Source organism: Curcuma longa, chromosome 15, assembly GCF_044706935.1.
Source record: "Curcuma longa cultivar G26 ecotype Majalengka, Jawa Barat chromosome 15, ITB_CL_G26_1.1, whole genome shotgun sequence".
Classification (NCBI taxonomy): Eukaryota; Viridiplantae; Streptophyta; class Magnoliopsida; order Zingiberales; family Zingiberaceae; genus Curcuma; species Curcuma longa.
In genome coordinates, this window is record NC_133875.1 from 3013662 (window position 1) to 3031641 (window position 17980).

The window sequence follows — 17980 nt, forward strand, 5'->3', positions numbered from 1 at the left end:
TCCTCGCCTCTCTCTCTTTTCCTAAAAGATTCCCATCATTTCCTAATATTTTCTTAATCTGATCCATTTCACCCGTTTAATACTTGTTTCCAACCGTTTCCTTTTAGAGAAACGATTAAGATTCGCGTCATTCCGGAGTTATTTTAATTAATTATTGCCCGCGGAGAGGGTGTTTTTGGGAACCGAAATATGAGACGAGGGTTTATTCGCAAAATAGGTCCCGAAGCGTCGCCCTTTATAAAACCCCTCGCACGTCTTCTGCTTGATTTGCCGGATGGTATTTCGAGCTGAGCTGATGATCTCGGCGACGGCGATCGCGAATGATGGACGTCGGGATTGGAGATCCAGCGGCGAGTTCCGAGACGTGGCCGGCGGCTGCGATAGCGCGAAGGCGGCGAGGCGGTACTTGACGAGGCGGGCCAAGGCAGAGGAGGAGCGGGAAGCGCCGGCGGCCGTCGGGTCTCCGACGAGAGTCTGCACCGATTGCGGCACTTCGGAGACGCCTCTGTGGCGGAGCGGCCCTTCCGGGCCTAAGGTCGCGATCTGTTTTTTTTCCCTCGCGTTTCTTGATATCTCCGGACCTAATTCTGCATTTTCCGGAGCTTGATCCGGATGATTTTCGAGTTCGATCGAGCTTGGTCTCTTGAAATTCTTCTAGGGTTTTCTCGGCTCTTATTTTCCGTTTCTTGTTTGGTCAATTCGAGAATGCCTGATTGCTTCTTTGGTCCAAAACGCGATTGCACTTTCTACGATCCCCTGAACTACTCAAATCTTCGGTTGCTTTTGGCAGTCCCTCTGCAATGCGTGCGGGATTAAGTACAGGAAGAGGAAAAAGGCACTCGAACCCGCATCCCGCACGGGCACAAGTTCGCGATCGGACGCCGGCTCCGACGCCCAGGCGAGCGAGGCGCTGAGCCCAGAGGATCTGAAGAAGAGACAGAGACTGAAGCAGGAGAGGATGCTGAAGCTGCTGCTCCTGCAGCACGAGAAGCAGAGAGGCGGGAGGGAGGAGGAGAAGAAGAAGGCAACGGCGGAACACGGCGAAGAAGTCGAGGAGGCTGCCTTGCTCTTGATGTCACTCTCCTCAGGCCTCTTTCTCCATTCCTAGTACTGCTCCTGCTTCACTTTAACACTATCAGTGTAGTTTTAGTAAAAAAACAAAAACAGAAAATATTTTTAAAAAAAAAAGAAAAAAGAAAACAATAGAAAGTGGGGAAAAGTTTAGTTTAGTGTGTGGTTAAGAATTAATTATCCCGAAAATGACTATAGGAGTATTAGTTTAGTGTGACTTAAGTGTAATTTGGGCCTTGTTTTATTTGCAAAATAGTGTCTCTGGTGTTACGAGAAACTGTCTTGTGGATGTTCTTTTCTCTTTGTTATGTAGCTCTGGAAAATGGTTCTCTTATTAATATTTTTCACTGTTTAGTGAAAAGTACATTTTTCTATTTTTCTTAAATGGATAATGTACTGAATTATGACGAAAAAAATAAAAATCTGGAAAAAAATCGTTGCATTTAAGGAAGAAAAAAGAAATCGGCGGTCGAGTTGTAGTCCTCTAGGGTTTGGAAATTGGAATCGTTACCATAAATGGAAAGGTAGCGTCAGCGAAGAGCATTTCTTTTCTGCCCTCCATTTCCAAGCGCCTGATCTCGCGCTCTCTGGTTCTTCCTCGCCGCCGGCGACTCTTCCGATCCGGGAACCAAACCCGAAGAGTCATTCCCTGAAACAGACGATGCTGCAGCGACGAGGCCCTCCAGCGGCGCGTCCCCTCGATCAAGGCGTTTACAGGGTGCGGTTTTGCAACGAATGATTTCATAGATCAGGAATCTAAATCCTTCGAGATCTGTTTGCCTCGCAGGGGATTCTTGTGGTGAAGAGCCCGGTGCAGAAGCATCTCAGAAGTGGAAGCGCTGTGGTGCTCTTTCTCTGGGAACGGGAGGAATCCGGAATAATCGACGCCCCATTGACAATGAGGAACCGAGAGATTACGCCGATCGATGAGGAACCCAGATCGGCTGGGAAACTTAGCTCTCAAGCATGTCAAGCCAGGGTTGATTACAATCGAGTTCATTTGGCATTGTGAAGGAGTCGTCTGAACCTTTAACTGTAAGAATTCTGATCCGTATGCCATTTTTGCCATTGTAAGTTTTGGCTTCGCCATATTGATAAATATATAAGTGGTTGATTTTACTGCTATTACTTTGATCTGGCCATAATTAGTTGTCAATTCTCTTCGAGATGAATGTCCTTCAATAGTTGTTTCCTTCAAAGAAACAAATAAAAGGTGTATGAGAAAGAGTCTCTTTCTCCAAGTTTATCGTAGTCAATGTCCTGAATATTGGACTTGCAAAAGATGCAAGACAAGGTTTTACTCTAAATCGTGATCTGCCTATTGAAGAATTTTTCAACAACTGCACCCACCTTTTAGTAGATATGACTGCCTAACTTCCTCAAAATCCTAAAGAACCATTGTTAGTCCATCCAAATCAAACCACTCAAATCAATTGCAAGGATTATTTGATTAGTTTGTGAAGCTGATCTAGTATAAGATTTCTACTATTTAGTGTCAAAATTATGGGATTTTTGTCTACAAAGGTGTATGCTGCATTTATGTTAATGAACTCTACACACACACATGCAAATGACTTCTACACACACACACATGCAAATGACTTCAGGGTTTTTTTTTTGTTACATTGATTTGTTTTCATATATATAGCCAGCATTTTAAGCTAGAATTACTATTCTCAGTGGTGATTATGGGTTACTCTCTTTTAATGTAGATCAATCTTGTCTGTGGAGGGAAACCTTGAGACTAAAGTTTTCACTGATCAAGTTACTGGTTTAGTTAGACGATTAAGAGAAATTGCTATTCGACGAGACGGTGCCAGTGCCACTCTTTCCTTTTTCAGTTGCTTTGGTTTCAATCAGAGAAATTACCATCCGTTTGTAACCTACAAGTATAAACTTTGTACCACTAATCGTATGCTTATCAACTATCATTCCGAAAGAAAATGTCATTATCTGATGATGGCACACAGAAGTCATGCCTATTGGAACTATAGATGTAGATAATTTTAGCTTCTAAATCTGCAAATGCATCATAGATTAGTTCCAACTGGATAGGTCGGCTTTTACTGCCACAGTTTTAACTAGGTGTTAAATCAGGAAAAACTGTATGAATTTGGAATCTTTTTTATTTTATTTTGTATGGAAAACAACAGCTTTATCCACTGCCAGACAGCTTTTGATTTAACTGTTGAATAATTTAAACTGCTGGCAAAAATTATTTACTGAACATGGTCTAAGGTTTGGTGGTTGTGCTTAAATTTATCTTGCTGATAGATCATGGAGTCTTGGAATGAGAAAAATAAACTGATTAGTAGTATGCTTTTGATCCCTCACTTAACTACTGTATGCTCATGATGCAATCTGACTCAACTATCTGACACCTATTTGTTTTACTTCACAAAGATCTGTGAATGCTAACATCTTTTCAAATGTCTGCAGGTCGTCTTCTGTTTCTGAATCATGGTAACACAGCTGCTGAATCAGAGGCGCCTAAAAATGTGGGTTATTACTGAGAAGCATGATCTGGATTCACCACTCCAGCCTCCAGGTGCCAAAAAGCTTAGGACATTATCTGTTAAAAAGATTGTCTAGGTGATCTTATTCCAAAAAATTCCAATTGGATCACACACTCATAAGGGATTCTGATCTTAATGACATTGTATTGTTCTTCCAGCAGATGACTGGGAAATAGCTACCCAAGTCTGCATTCCAGGGCTAACCTGCCTTCAAAAGATTTTTGTTCTAGGTCTCACTGTTTCAGAAAATTGTGATCCTTGCCTTGTTTAGAAAATAATTTCACAAACTTTGATCTAGAGTTCTTTACTCCATCCATCAGCATTGAAAAGATTGATCCCTTCATGATTCTTAAGAAAGATAGCTTGTGTTGCTTGTGAGCTTCCTTTCAATTTCTCTGTGCTGCTGAAAAACAAAGTGGTCTCTGCTAGGGGATCTGAAGCTGTTGGATGTCGGACAAACAGTGGCCATGGAGCCTATTTATGAGGTAAAGGGGGTGGCAAATGGCAGGGTGGAAAAGCCATTGATGCTCTTTTGTGGTCCAAGATTCTTGCACATCATGAACCGTGGCCATTAAAACCTGTGAGGACGCTGCCAATCAAGCGAGCAGGCCTCTGGAGATCAAATGCTTAAAAAAAATACTTCAGGAACAAGATTTTCCCATCCATCTTTGAATTTCTCTGTTCTTTGTTTTCTTCTGACTGTACATGTTAGCAAAACTTTAACCAGTCACCATTTTGGAAGCCAATTGACTTCTTTCCTGTTTGCAGTAACCAGTGAGATTCTTTGCTCCACCATCTCATCAAAGGAGAAAGGGAAGAACACGAATCAGATTCAGTTTTGATAAGTAAATTGTATCTAATTCATGTGTTTCATGTGTTTTTGCAGTGTCAAAAAGGCCACTCTTTTGTGATTAAAGAGACGTTAGATCGAGCTACAGCAGAGGGCAGAGGCTTGTCCCCCGAGGGCTCCTCAATCTGCGTGCAGCTCGCCAATTCAAAGCGCAGCGCACGCTCCTGCCTTCGCCATGGACACGATCAAATTAAAGCTTCAAGCGCAGGCCCACCTCCGCCTCCTCCCCCTCTATAAAAGGCCCCAAGGCACCGTCCGAGAGGCCGTCAAAGGCCAAACGGAAAGCATGATCTTCTCCTCCGGAGGAAACCAGAAACAGGCGAGGAGGAAGCAGAGAAAGCAATCGCCGCCGCCGCCGCCGCCGCAGCAGCAGCAGCAGCGGAGGCTGAGCCAGACCTTACCGGAGCAGAAGGCGAAGCTTTACATCATCTATCGGTGCATCGTCATGCTCCTCTGCTGCCACGACTGATCCTTCCTTCATCTTGCTGGCTGCTCTTTGGATTCCAGTTCATGGGGAGGAGCAAACGTGGACTGTGACAGTGACAGTTGACTAGTTCGAGGTGTGATGTTTTGTTTAGAGGACGACGACGATGATGATTGAAGTTCACGTGGATCTTGTTCAGGTGAATTAATAATTTGTGAATTAGAAACAATATTATGGTCTTCATAGGAGTTAGATCCCTTTTGCCACGTTATATTACATATTTAATCTTTTTTATTTTTTTTAAAATTAGATTTTCAATTTATTATTATCTTATATAATTTTATATTCGCATAAATTACACAGCTTGTTCAAAGTTCAAACCAGTTGTGTGGTGGCCCGGTGGCGGCTCTCACGTTAACAACAAATTGTTGGTATTTTGCTCACCTAATCTAACTCCCTCGTGGTTCGGCAACAAGTGGGTCCCATCAAATGATACGATTGGGTGAAATTTAAAAGAGAACTTCGTATTTTCATTATTGTTGAAAGATACATGAAGCCCCGGCTTATCATTCATAAGACCATCTCCAACCATAAAATCCATTTTGGTACTCTTTCAACACCAATTTGGTGTCATTTCAATATCAAATTTTTTTTCAACTCCAACCAAGAGACACCATTTCTTACACTAAAAAGAATATTCCTTAGAATATTCTATTTTTCCATCTTATAATATATATTAATTTCAACATATATATTAATTTGTTCCCTATTTTTATTATGATCATAATTATTAATAAAATTAATATTTTTATGGTACATAATAACTAATTTTAATTAAATTAATAAAATTAATAACTAATAACTTAGCAATATAATAAATATTTTACATATTACTTATTTAAGTTAATAACTAATATAAATTTATAATATATAAAATTTACAAAATTAATTAAATTAAATTAAATAATATTAATTTATAATATTTAAAAATATTTTCGTGCATGTGATATTTAATACATTAATTTATTCTACTTAATGCATTAATATTTATAGTATTTTTAGCATTTAAAAATATTTTTATATTAATTAATTAATTAATATTACACTTGCACCATTTTGGTGCAAGTGAACAGTGTAGCACCAAAATGGTGCTGCACTGTTCATGGACATCATTTTGGACACCATTTTGGTGTATCCATTGGAGAGAAATAGTACCACTTTTACACCATTTTGGTGTAAAAGGGTACCCGTTGGAGATGGTCTAAAGTTTTAAAAAATTTATGATATTGAACTGTCCACGAATTTATCTTGTGATCGAGAAAAAAATTTTATATGACTGAATCGATTACTTATATAATTAATTATATTATAAGAATTGAATACGCTATCTTAATCCAATTATTGACAAGTCGAAATTTTTATTTATATTATAGTAAATTTAATTAATATTTAAAATAGTTTTAATTAATATTAAAATAATTTTAATTATAATTATTTATTAATTTTGAATAAGTTAGGGTAATTTAGTCAAAATTATTATAATAATACTGAAATAAAGATATATTTTTTAATACAAAATGGTGTGTTATCGAGTAATTTATTAAATCTCATATCCTTTTGTTTTCCTAATTTATTGAATTTTTTCTTTCAAAAAAGCATCATTTTCCCCTCATTTATTTAGTTAAAATAAATTTTTTATATTAGATATCCAATTTATACCTATTAATCTTGCACGAGCCAAGTTTAGATAGTTATAATCGAGTATTCCACGTATCGAGTAAGAAACAAAAATTTGATCCCTATCCGATATAGAAGGTACCTAAGTTAATATTAGGTACCCGATAATTTTTTTTAAAAATTAAAATATTAATAAAATAAACGAAAAGAATTACATACCTTTAATAAAAGTTAAATATAAAATAATTTTAGATTATAAAATAAATAGAAAGAAATTTGATTTTAAATACAAGCATCCTTCGATGATAAAAAAAAACTAAAATTATATTTGACTACTACTATGGATATTATTTCTATTTTATCAAAATTTTGATCCTTATCCACTATAATAAATTTGTCCGCATTAACCAATTCTTCTGCAAAAAGTGGATCTACCACCTTAATGGCCCCACACAGTCGGTCCCACCACCATATATGAGGAGGTAAATTATTGCAGTTGGTTACCAAAAGGATATTGCCTGGCTTCGCTAAAATTCGAACCCTTGCCCTCTTTTGCAAGCCTGCTGCGTCGTAGCCAATTCACTTATACCCAATTCAATCATGCCCTTGAGGATTAGTTGATAAAACACTCACTTTAGCATCGATAAATAACATTTATTTCTTATAAAATAAAAAAGAATATCACATTGATATATAAATTAAATTTAATTCATATATAATAATGGATAGATACTCGATTGAATTTAGAATAAAAAAAATACTATTCAAATCTGACCCGACAATAATAAATTTGGATTCAAGTAATATTTGAACTTGACTTTTTAAAATAATTACCTGATCGATCCGATTAAATTTTGAATATCGGAATTTAAATTTCCACCCCTATTAGGATAGATGATTTGGCTCAATATTTCATCCACCAAATTAATGACGATTCAACGTCATTAATTAAATAATTATTCAAATATCGTGTGTGTATATATAAAACGTGAATTTTAAATTTTACTTTTTTGAAAAAACACACTAAATAAAAAATACAGTTTCAAATGAAAATCTGTGAGAGAGAAGATTTTTGAAATGGAAAAATTTTGATAAAATAAAAGAAGTGTATGGGTTCTTGTTGGTAAATCAGTAAAATAATAGGAGTGATTTGATAAATCTGCCGATAATATTTTCGGCAACAAATAATAAAAGGAAAAAAAATAAAATAATTGGGACAAGTTGGAAGAAATGTCAAGGCAACGGCGGAGACACACACTCTGACGCCTGTGCGAGAGCAAGAAACGCGTCCGCATCACGCAAGCCGCCGAAAGAGGGAAAAGGGGACGACGATCGAGAGAGTCGCGGAGGAGAAGGCGCATGGCGACGCTGCAGAGTTGGCGGAAGGCCGTGGGCGCGCTCAAAGACTCCACCACCGTCGGCCTCGCCAACCTCAACAGCGATTTTAAGGTAAAAATCCGAATCCCTCCTTTTTTTTTCTCCTCTTACTTTTTCTCCTGCTGTAGTTCATGAAGATCGCCCTTCTTTGTTTTTTTTTCTTGATCGAAGGATTTGGATGTGGCGATCGTGAAGGCCACCAATCACGTCGAGTGCCCGCCCAAGGAACGCCATCTGAGGAGTCAGTTCTACTTTCCCCTTTCCTTTTTCCTCCTTCCCCCAATTTTTGCCCTTTTTTTCTATCATCAATTTCATGTTTTCCGGACTGCGATGAGTTGCAGAGATCTTGGCGGCCACTTCGATCACCCGCCCTCGCGCAGATGTAGCCTACTGCATCCACGCCCTTGCACGGAGACTCGCCAAGACGCGCAATTGGACGGTACCCCTTCTCTCCCTTCTTTTGCGTCGTGTTTGAGAAGAGAATTATGCGTTTGAGAAAATTTGGAACTTAAAAATTGTTTAAAATTGATTGGATATGTGTTTGAGAAGAGAATTATGAGGATTTCTTTTCTTTGTGGGTTTGGTTCCAAAATAGTTATTGTGGCCTTTATAGTTCCTCGTTTGAAAAGGAAAGGAAGACAGAAAGGGGGAAATTAAGTCCTCCAATTTTGGGGAAAGGGAAGCGAAGTTGAATATCATTGAACAATGCGTGTCATCTTATACAGTTTTGATATGATATTTGAGTTGCGTCAGACATATCATGTGAACTCTGTAGATGCATTGGTGGTAGAAAGTTGGAAGTACACGTAAAGAAAGCATCTGCCATGGTTTGTGTTTGAAGAAAATTTATCTAGATGCAAGATTCAAGTAGTATAAAACCCACCAGTCTTATGCTTGGCTGACCGACTTCCCAGTTGAGATAGAATTTCAAGGGCTTTCATGGTTCTGCCACCGCCTTTTCACAATTCCTTTGTTAAAGCAACAATAATAATATCCTAGAACATTCATGTGGTCAATGCCAGCAACCTAGATTACCAGTTAGAATTATGATTATAAAATGTTGTGAACTCCTTGGTCTTTTGGTACATAAAGGATTTTCTAGTTTTGGTTTTTTTGGCTTGTTGATAACAGATCAAGGCTAGAACAACTGAAAATGCTCCATGTTGTGTAACAAGGTCTAATACAATGGATCCCAACCCCCTTTGCTGCTAGAATTCTAACAAGGTCTAGATCAAGGCTAGATCTTTTGACTTGTTTCTATGCCACTTCCCTTATTAGGTTTTTTAAGTTGTAGAATTGACTGGTAAAAGTTAAATAACATCAGGAGTGCAGGTGCTAACATATAGTCTTACTGTTTTAAGTGGGACAATTAACACGCAGCAGATTTTTTTGGGTGTGGTCTGCATATAATTGTGCTGTACATGGGCACAACACTGCAGACTTGATATAAATTGCTGAGCGGGATTTTTTTTTGTTGCTACTTTCTATTGCTGTTCTAGCAGTAAGAGTTATAAGATCATGTAATTAGGTCAAGCCATGGTGGTGTAAAAGAGTCAAAGAAGGGTGAAGGGTCACATACTGGAAAGGAACACAATGTACCAAATAGGAAGTACAATCATAAGTTCTATAAATCTGAAAAAAATAAAAATATAGTGAATATAATTTGATCTGGAATTATAAAAAACGTAATTTGTGCAGGGGACAATAATGGGAATGGAAAAAGCAAAAGTGGAAAAATAAATACCATAGTTATAAGCACATGAAGTGGGTTTGACACTAGAATTGAATATTGAATGTCAATTGTGTCAGTTCCGTACTAATGTTAGAAGGATTCTAGACCTTAGACAATTTCATGGTGACTCCTTATAATAAGATGTTAATCCCAGCTATATTTTCTCTAAATCAACTATGACGACCATAAATAATTTTCTTGCCTGTTTGTGAGTAAAACTCCAAACCAACCTCATGTATGATATGGCAATGTTTGGACCATTCAAACAAGCATACTAAGTGGTATGCATGCCTCTTTGTGTTGGTTAGTTTAGATGGAGATTTTTTTAAGGCTTTATTTTCTTTTCTAGTAAAAATGGATTATTTTTCAGTTTCCATCATAAATAATAAGTGGTGTATGCTTTATGTTTGTGTTATGTCCTGTTTTTCAATGTGGTTTGTTGGTGCTTAAATTGAATTGCTGCGCAGTGTGGTTTAAACAATTGAGTCAATATTATGGTGGATGTTTGCTTTGGATAACACTTTATTGGATGAATATCTTTTGAAAATAGTTAAGATTTATGTTTCAAGAGTCCCCATTGATGTTCAGAAGATGCTACAATATTTTTGTAAAAATCTTTCTATAAATTTTTAAGGCCACATCTAGTTACTCACAATAATTGGAGTTAAATGGGAAGCCTTCCATGATTTATTATATTTGGATTAATGGAACATTATGGAATGGTCTTCAATGAGTTTTTGGTGTGGGAATGTTAATTAATTGCTAAAATACTTAAACACAAATAAAAGATTAATCTTCAAAAAGAGTTTGTGACTAACTATACCACAATTATGCAAACCAATTTGCTTTTGTTGCACTTTAACAGCTTCCTTCTCATTTGCAATTTTTTACAATTTGATTCTTTTGATCTTGAAATTTCTCTTGCATTGGATCTCAATTTATTGCAATTTCTATTTTCAATGTATCTTGGATCAAAACCCAATTGCCTTGCATCTGACATTTTTTGTGAAATAAATTGTTAGTCTACAACTACTTTCATTTTTTCCAGTGTAACTTGCCAATTCAGCCCGCTGCAAGCCCAAGTTAGGAATACAAAAATGTTTTTTTTTGGGGGAATAACAAGGAGAGAAGAGGTGTGAAGGCATTGGGAGGAGAAGTTGATGGCATACATGTGGATATAACATTGAAGGGAGAAAATGATGGGTATAGGGTTGACAATGAGATTGTGCTTTGGCATAGAACAAGCATGGCCGTGTGCCTCAATGAAGGGAGATAATGATGGATACATGGTTGAGAGTGAGGTTGTGTTTTGATAGCAATTAATGTAGCTTGGGCAAGGTCCTGTGCCTCAACCATTTTTCCTATGAGCCTTGATGAGGCATGAATGAATCATGTGCTTCAACTGACAATCTCACAGATTCATGCAAAATTCAGCAATTCTGCAAGAGAGGAAGTCTCCAAACTAGTATTTGCTTGAATGATTGAATGAATGTAACAACGAGATGAGGCCTCTTTTATAGTCCTTATTGTATTCAGTGTGGTAAGACATTATTAGGTTGACTTGGTTTGCTAGAATTGTAAAAATAATAAAAATATTTTAAATTTAAGATCTAGATAAAAAACATATCTGTTTTACTGTACCAATTTTATTTCTAAAAGATTTTATCTTTTTGTTTAATTCATCACTCTTTCGTCATGATTGGTTCTAGTCTATTAGCAGATCGATCTGATATTAGCCGGTCTTGGTTGGCATTGGTTGATCATTGCTAAATCTGCACAATGTGACCGCAAATTAACCAAATTAATTGATCAAATTATGTTGCTTTTTAACACTTAATCTCAATTTTATATTATTTGAATTCAGATAGATTTCTGTGCCTAATAATGAGATGCTTAAGAAGATAATCGAGCATCTTTATAGACAGTTGTACAGGTGACAGACTATATTAATTTGCTAAATTTTTTGCAAACTATGAATATTCAGTGTTTCACCTGTTCCATTCTAAAGTGTCATCTCTACTATATCCTATTATTATCGTTGTTGTTATTGTTATTATTATCCATTACTTCTGATAGTAAATGGTTCAATGCAGGTGGCGTTAAAGACATTGATAGTAATCCATAGGGCTCTTAGGGAGGGTGACCCAACATTTCGTGAAGAGCTTCTTAATTTCTCACAAAGGGTCCGAATTCTTCAACTATCAAATTTCAAGGATGATTCAAGTCCTATTGGTATTTGCTTATACCTTCATAAAAGAGAACAAATTGAGAGCCTATGTCTCAGTGCTGGAGCTTGTAACTTTATTTTCTTATGTTGTCGGGAGAAATGCTTAATTTGTATCATTGGCAGCATGGGATTGCTCTGCGTGGGTGCGTGCTTATGCTTTGTTTTTGGAGGAAAGACTTGAATGTTTCAAGGTCTTGAAGTATGATGTTGAAGCTGAGCGTTTGGTACGACCTGCTCCAAGTTCTGAAAAGGTCTAGACAATCTTCTGAACAACCAAACATGTTTTGTTTGCACCCGGAACTTTTACTTGAAATGCTGAATTATTCTACTTATCCAACACATTTCTGACAGGGGCATAGTAAAACCAGAGAACTGAAAAGTGAAGATTTATTGGAGCAATTGCCTGCTTTACAGCAGTTATTATACCGGCTTGTTGGATGTCATGTAATCATCACTTCAACCCTTAGAGAAATAAAATTTACATATTTAGTGGGAGAATGTGTCAATAAAATTTATTTTATTTTTTCTACTTCTGTTTAATGGATGTTCACTCTGGTTTCTGGTTGGTTTTGCAGCCAGAAGGAGCAGCCGTTAGCAACTATGTTGTCCAGTATGCACTAGCTTTGGTGAGCAACTTGCTTTTAGAAAAACAAATTATTGTTTCTTCCTGTTACTAGGTAGTACATTCTTGTGTTTATATTACATTATAACCTTTTTTGAAAGAATCATAGTGTTCTGTCCCAAGTCAAATTCAACCAAATTGTTTGATATTATAGTGTTCTGTGACTGCTAGAAAAACTGTGCTGTCACACTGTTGAACTCAGAAAAGTGTTCTTATTTAGAGACACACAGTTAGTGTAAATTGAGTTTCTTCATGATTAACTATTATTTGGGGTTGTCTAGCATGGAAGATAAAAACGGATCTATCCATAATTGCTTTACTGAAAACTGCTTTCTTTTTTCTACATATGACCTGTTGCCTTGCTCTCTGTCCACCATTATTAGTTCATATTTTTTTTGTTTCTCTATAACAGAGAAGGAATTTTTTTTTCTCTTATTCCATTTTTTTTCTCTTCATACCTTATTAGGTACTAAAAGAGAGCTTCAAAATCTACTGTGCTATAAATGATGGTATCATCAACCTAGTTGACAAGGTATTGTCTTGGATTTCTCTTCTTGCCGGAGTTTTCACATGTTGACATTTTAGAGAACGACAACCATGCATCTAGTTTGCTTAGCTCGCTAATTTTCTCTCCATTGCAGTTCTTTGAGATGCCAAGACATGAAGCGATTCAAGCCCTTGAAATCTACAGAAGGGCTGGCCAACAGGTCTGATATTTGCATTTAAGAAATCCTCTGGCACATAATAATTTAGTTTCTTCTTGTGATTGCAGTACTGTTTAGGTTGTTTTTTAGTAATCATGTTCAAGGTGACACGAAATGGCATACATAAAAGAAACTATTTTCCCTCCTCCTTTTTTTGGCTCCTAAAGAAGGCTCTTTCTTTTCAGGCTGCAAGTCTTTCAGAATTTTATGAAGTTTGTCGTGGACTGGAACTCGCTAGAAACTTCCAGTTTCCAAACTTGAGGGAGGTAGTAACATCCTTGCATGATTTTAAAAGTTCCCTAGCATTTTCTTTAATTAATATGGATTATTTGAAACTTTTCCTAATTTTTTAGCCTCCACAATCATTTCTTGCAACTATGGAAGAATACATTAGAGAGGCTCCACGTATGGTTTCAGTCTCAAGAGAACCATTGGTAAGTAACTAGTTGGACTAGTACTATTTTTTTATATTCAAGTTGTCATTTCCTGTATTTTGTATATTGAAGTACAATGTCTTATTTCCAAATTTTGCTTTTTGCCAATGCTTCATATGCCATGAAATTTTACTGTATGAAGATGGAGAAAAGATGTGTTTCCCCCTTTTATTTTGTGATAACTTTTATGTATAAATTGCTATGACCATTGGCCCTCTACCTGCAGCCAAACAATGAATCCATATTTTAAGTGCCAGGTCTGTAGGACAGGAACAAACTTTCGGATTGCCTGGGATTGCTTTATCCAAATCCATATCAATGCAGATGTGGTTAGAATTACCAATTAGATAAGCTAAAAAATACATGAGTTTTTTATGCTCGAAGATAATGTTTTCCTTCATATTTCATTCTAACCCTCAAAAATATATATCTATAAAGAATTGCAAATAAAGAATTGTCTAAAGAATAAAGATAAAGATAACAGTGAAAGACAATTGGGTATCAAATAATAGCAATGATCTTGTTTGTGCTCGACAATTATGTGATGATGAAACATAATGCTAGAGTGATCTTATTGTCAAAGTGATGAAGTTTTTCATTTAATTTCAAGCCGATGAGCCATTGGAAATGCATGGAGATGTAAGACATTCGTACAATGATTATTTACGTACAGCCCAATGGCGACAGTCTCACATAATCAATCATGAATCATCTACCCTTATCATCATTGTGTATTATGGTCATTTAAAAAAAAAGTTACTATCTCTTCTTCCTGTTTGCGTTGCCATTTCCTCTGTATCTTGCTGCACAGTTGCAATGAATAGCAAGCCATTACATTGGTGGTGGTGGGTGGCAAACATGTTGGTGGAACTGTATTCTCTATGGTACTAGTTAAATGTTCTCCAATCTTCATCTACATGACGCTTCTCCATTGTCTCAGGTCTTGTTCTTTGGAAACTTCCATCGTGTCACTTCTCTCTCTTCTTTTGGTTTGAGCTATGCGTTTTTGCTGGAAATAAGTGAATCAAAATCTCTAATTTATTTTCTAGAGCCTTGAGATAAGATGGATGGGCATTTTAAAATTGAAGTTATGACTCACCAAAAAGTATTATAAAGTTAGGAAGTCAAGGGACACCAATGGGCTAATGAAACAGTTGTCCTTTCTGGATGACAATTCATGATAGAATAACTGCTTTTAATTATTAGCATCTGAATCCTACAAAAGGATTTGTTATTGGCTTGGGATCTTCTCTTTCTACTAAGAATGTCCACCTAAGTTCTTCACATGGTTGACTAATCTTGTCTATAATAAATTAATTGATGATAAATCAAACACTGAAATATATGTGAACATTCAATGTACATCGAGATTGATTTCCTCATATTATCCTTGTGAAGTCTATTCAATAAAGTAATTGTTGATCTGTCTTGTGATAGGAATTCCCAGAGAGACTCCTTCTGACTTACAAAGTCGAAGCAGTTCCTGCCACAGTTGAGGAAGAACAACCATCTCTTGAAGACACTGAATCAGCAACACCCACCATTGAAGATGCATCTCCCGCCCCTCCTACCCCACCTCCCAAGGCAGAAAGTTCAGACACCGTAGATCTTCTTGTAAGTTTTTAATGAGATTTTTTTTTTTGGATTTGTTATTCCTACTTGATTGACAATCGTCTCTTGGTGTACAGGGACTAAATGAAGTAAATCCAAATGTATCAGCACTAGAAGAAAGTAATGCATTAGCCTTGGCAATCGTTCCTGCCAGTATGAATATGAACTTCCTTGAACTCATAATTTTCTTTTGTTAGATTCAGTACAGAAGTGATGGTGAGGACAATCATATTTACTTGCAGGTGTTACAACTGAATCTGGCAGCTTTCAAGATAAAGGATTTGATCCAACAGGATGGGAACTTGCCTTGGTGACTACTCCAAGTGACAATAATGCTGCTGTTACTGAAAGCAAACTGGTTAGTCTATCCGATTTTCCCCTACTGAGATTTGCTAACTATGAGATTTGCTATATTGTGTGTTGCTATGTCCTTGCCATGATTTGGATATGGTATGGCGTAAAAAATGGTTTGAATTGAATCGGAGTTCGAAGGAATCATAATGATTCAATACGATTCAAAATGGATTACTTTTCTACCAATTCTTTGGGAAAAAAGAAAACTTATTAAAAGTTACATTCGATTTAGTGAAATTAAACCCCACTCATCAAATTAAATCTAGCTCATTTTATAAAACAAAAGCTGATCTTGCCATGTGGAGGCTTAGTGCTGGAGATGAGGGTCGGGTCGACACTTGGCAATAGTTGAAAAAACTCTTTTCACTTTGAGACTCCGAAACCACAGTGAGGATGACATCAATGGTGAGCTAAAACATTACCATCTTCCTATCTTTCACATAGCAGTGTAGATTTGTATCTTCAGTCATGCTGATGTTATCAAGACTAACTCCATTATGATGGTGGAATCGAGAATGGTTATCTTATCGTTTGAAGCAGTTTGCAAAACATCTCATTTCAAATTCTGAATCACATGCGAGAATATTTCCCATTATATCTTATTTCTGACCCCCTTTTATATTCTCACAAGCTTGAGTATTGTGACTTGCAGGCTGGTGGCTTTGATAAACTTACGTTGGACAGCCTATATGAAGAGGGGGCATACAGGCAGCAGCGACAGCAGCAGCAACCACAGTACTATGGACTACCACCTCCGAATCCATTCATGGCATCAGATCCATTTGCAATGTCAAACCAATTTGCCGCCCCTCCGGCCGTCCAAATGGCTGCCATGGCCCAGCAGCAGCAACAGATGTCCATGTACATGCAACCCAATCCCTTCGGGCAGCCTGTCTATCAGCAGCAACAGCAGCAGGTCAGCTTGGTGACTGCGCCAAATCCCTTCGGCGATGACGGTTTCAGAGCCTTCCCAGGAAACAATCCTCACCAGCCCAACAACCCTTTTGGAAGCCCCCAGCTGATCTAGCTCATCGAGCGATATGCCTGCCCCTGCCCGTATATTCTATTGTCCCGCGAATTCTTTTGGATTTTGTCTAGGAACAAACTGCCTGTGTGCTGATAAAAAAAAGAGTAGTAATTCACACGAAAATATATGAAAATGCTGGATGGTGTTGTGATCAGTTTGCTTCTTGGACGAATGTCGATTATTAGTTACTTGTATTGCTCATTCAAGAGTTGTCTGGTTAGTTTTCATTCCCTTTGCGATAACTATTGTATGCACTCTGTTTTTTTTTACCTCATTGTGAACCATAACATCATTATCGAATATGCATATCTGTGTAACTGTTTTTGTCCAAATCAATTAAATTATATCGTATTATATTGACTATCAATAGCCCTGTCTCAGCCAGAACATTTTCGGTTTTTTATCGAATCGTGCATATTTTTTATTTCTTCTATCTAACTTTCATAATATTCTAATCATAAAGTGTATTTTTAAAATATTTTTTATCCTTTTTTCCCTATCGAGTCCGTTTTAAATTTTAAAATAAAATTAATATATTTATGAAAATTTTTAAATATATTTATATTTTTGGATTTGTATTTGATAGCGTAAATTAAAAATAATTTTTTTTAAATTTAATAAAATTTAACTAATATCATTATTAAATCTCAACACTTGTTTAAAAATTATTATATTTTTAAATTTTTAAATAATATAAATTTTATCATTGAATCTCAAAGGATTCTTTTAGTTTAAAAAATATAAATTTATAATTAGATTGATTGATGAATCTAAATAATTCTGAATCATTTTAAATTAAAATTAATATATTTTTAAAATTTTTTAATGTATCTATATTTTTAAATTTGAATTTAATAATATAAATTGAAAATAATAAATATTTATTATTGAAGAGTATAAATATATTGAGAAGATTTTAGAATACATTAATAGTATTATAAAAATTAAATACGTTAAATGAGAAAGAGAAAACCTGCATGTGGAGGCCCGGAACATTTTTGTCATTTTCCCCCGGTCGAGTTGGTCCGATGTCTACGTTCCGTTAACCCGCTGCCCCACTCGGTCGGCCGACGGATAAGGTCAGGAGGCGGTTAACCAATCCCCACCCTTCCGCCACGTGCCCGTCGCCCTCCTCAGCACTGCAGGCATGGATTCATGCGTCAGTCACGAATCGCGATTGGACCGGGCCGCCATCAAGCGTCACGATCCGGCTGCGCCGCGAAAGCTACAGCGAAAAAGGAGGCGACGTCGTCGCCTTCCCTCGCCGACACTTGGCCACTCCCCTCCCACACATGGCGGAGATGATGGCGGAGATGACCCAAAGATATCTCCTGCCGACATTAAACTCATTAAT

At 36.8% G+C, this 17980-nt stretch overlaps 3 protein-coding genes across 3 annotated transcripts; all 3 read left to right on the top strand.

Moving 5' to 3' along the window:
- The first annotated feature begins 274 nt into the window (after positions 1-274).
- Positions 275-1108, top strand: LOC141845827 (uncharacterized). Its single transcript, XM_074733830.1, has 2 exons — positions 275-535; positions 791-1108. The coding sequence occupies exons 1-2, from the start codon at positions 275-277 to the stop codon at positions 1106-1108; spliced, it is 579 nt and encodes a 192-aa protein (XP_074589931.1).
- Positions 1109-1732: 624 nt separating this feature from the next.
- Positions 1733-3898, top strand: LOC141846509 (single-stranded DNA-binding protein, mitochondrial). The gene is given in 6 exon segments (XM_074734553.1): positions 1733-1789; positions 1859-1922; positions 1925-2002; positions 2005-2050; positions 2784-2884; positions 3511-3898. Coding segments are annotated over 6 exon segments (420 nt in total). The 3' UTR covers positions 3585-3898.
- Positions 3899-7775: 3877 nt separating this feature from the next.
- On the top strand, positions 7776-16868 carry LOC141846031 (putative clathrin assembly protein At2g01600). The gene is made up of 15 exons (XM_074734017.1): positions 7776-7987; positions 8087-8156; positions 8257-8354; positions 11741-11879; positions 11998-12125; positions 12226-12318; positions 12450-12500; positions 12963-13028; positions 13138-13203; positions 13386-13466; positions 13554-13634; positions 15072-15248; positions 15323-15398; positions 15488-15603; positions 16252-16868. The coding sequence occupies exons 1-15, from the start codon at positions 7898-7900 to the stop codon at positions 16624-16626; spliced, it is 1707 nt and encodes a 568-aa protein (XP_074590118.1). The 5' UTR covers positions 7776-7897; the 3' UTR covers positions 16627-16868.
- Positions 16869-17980: the final 1112 nt, after the last annotated feature.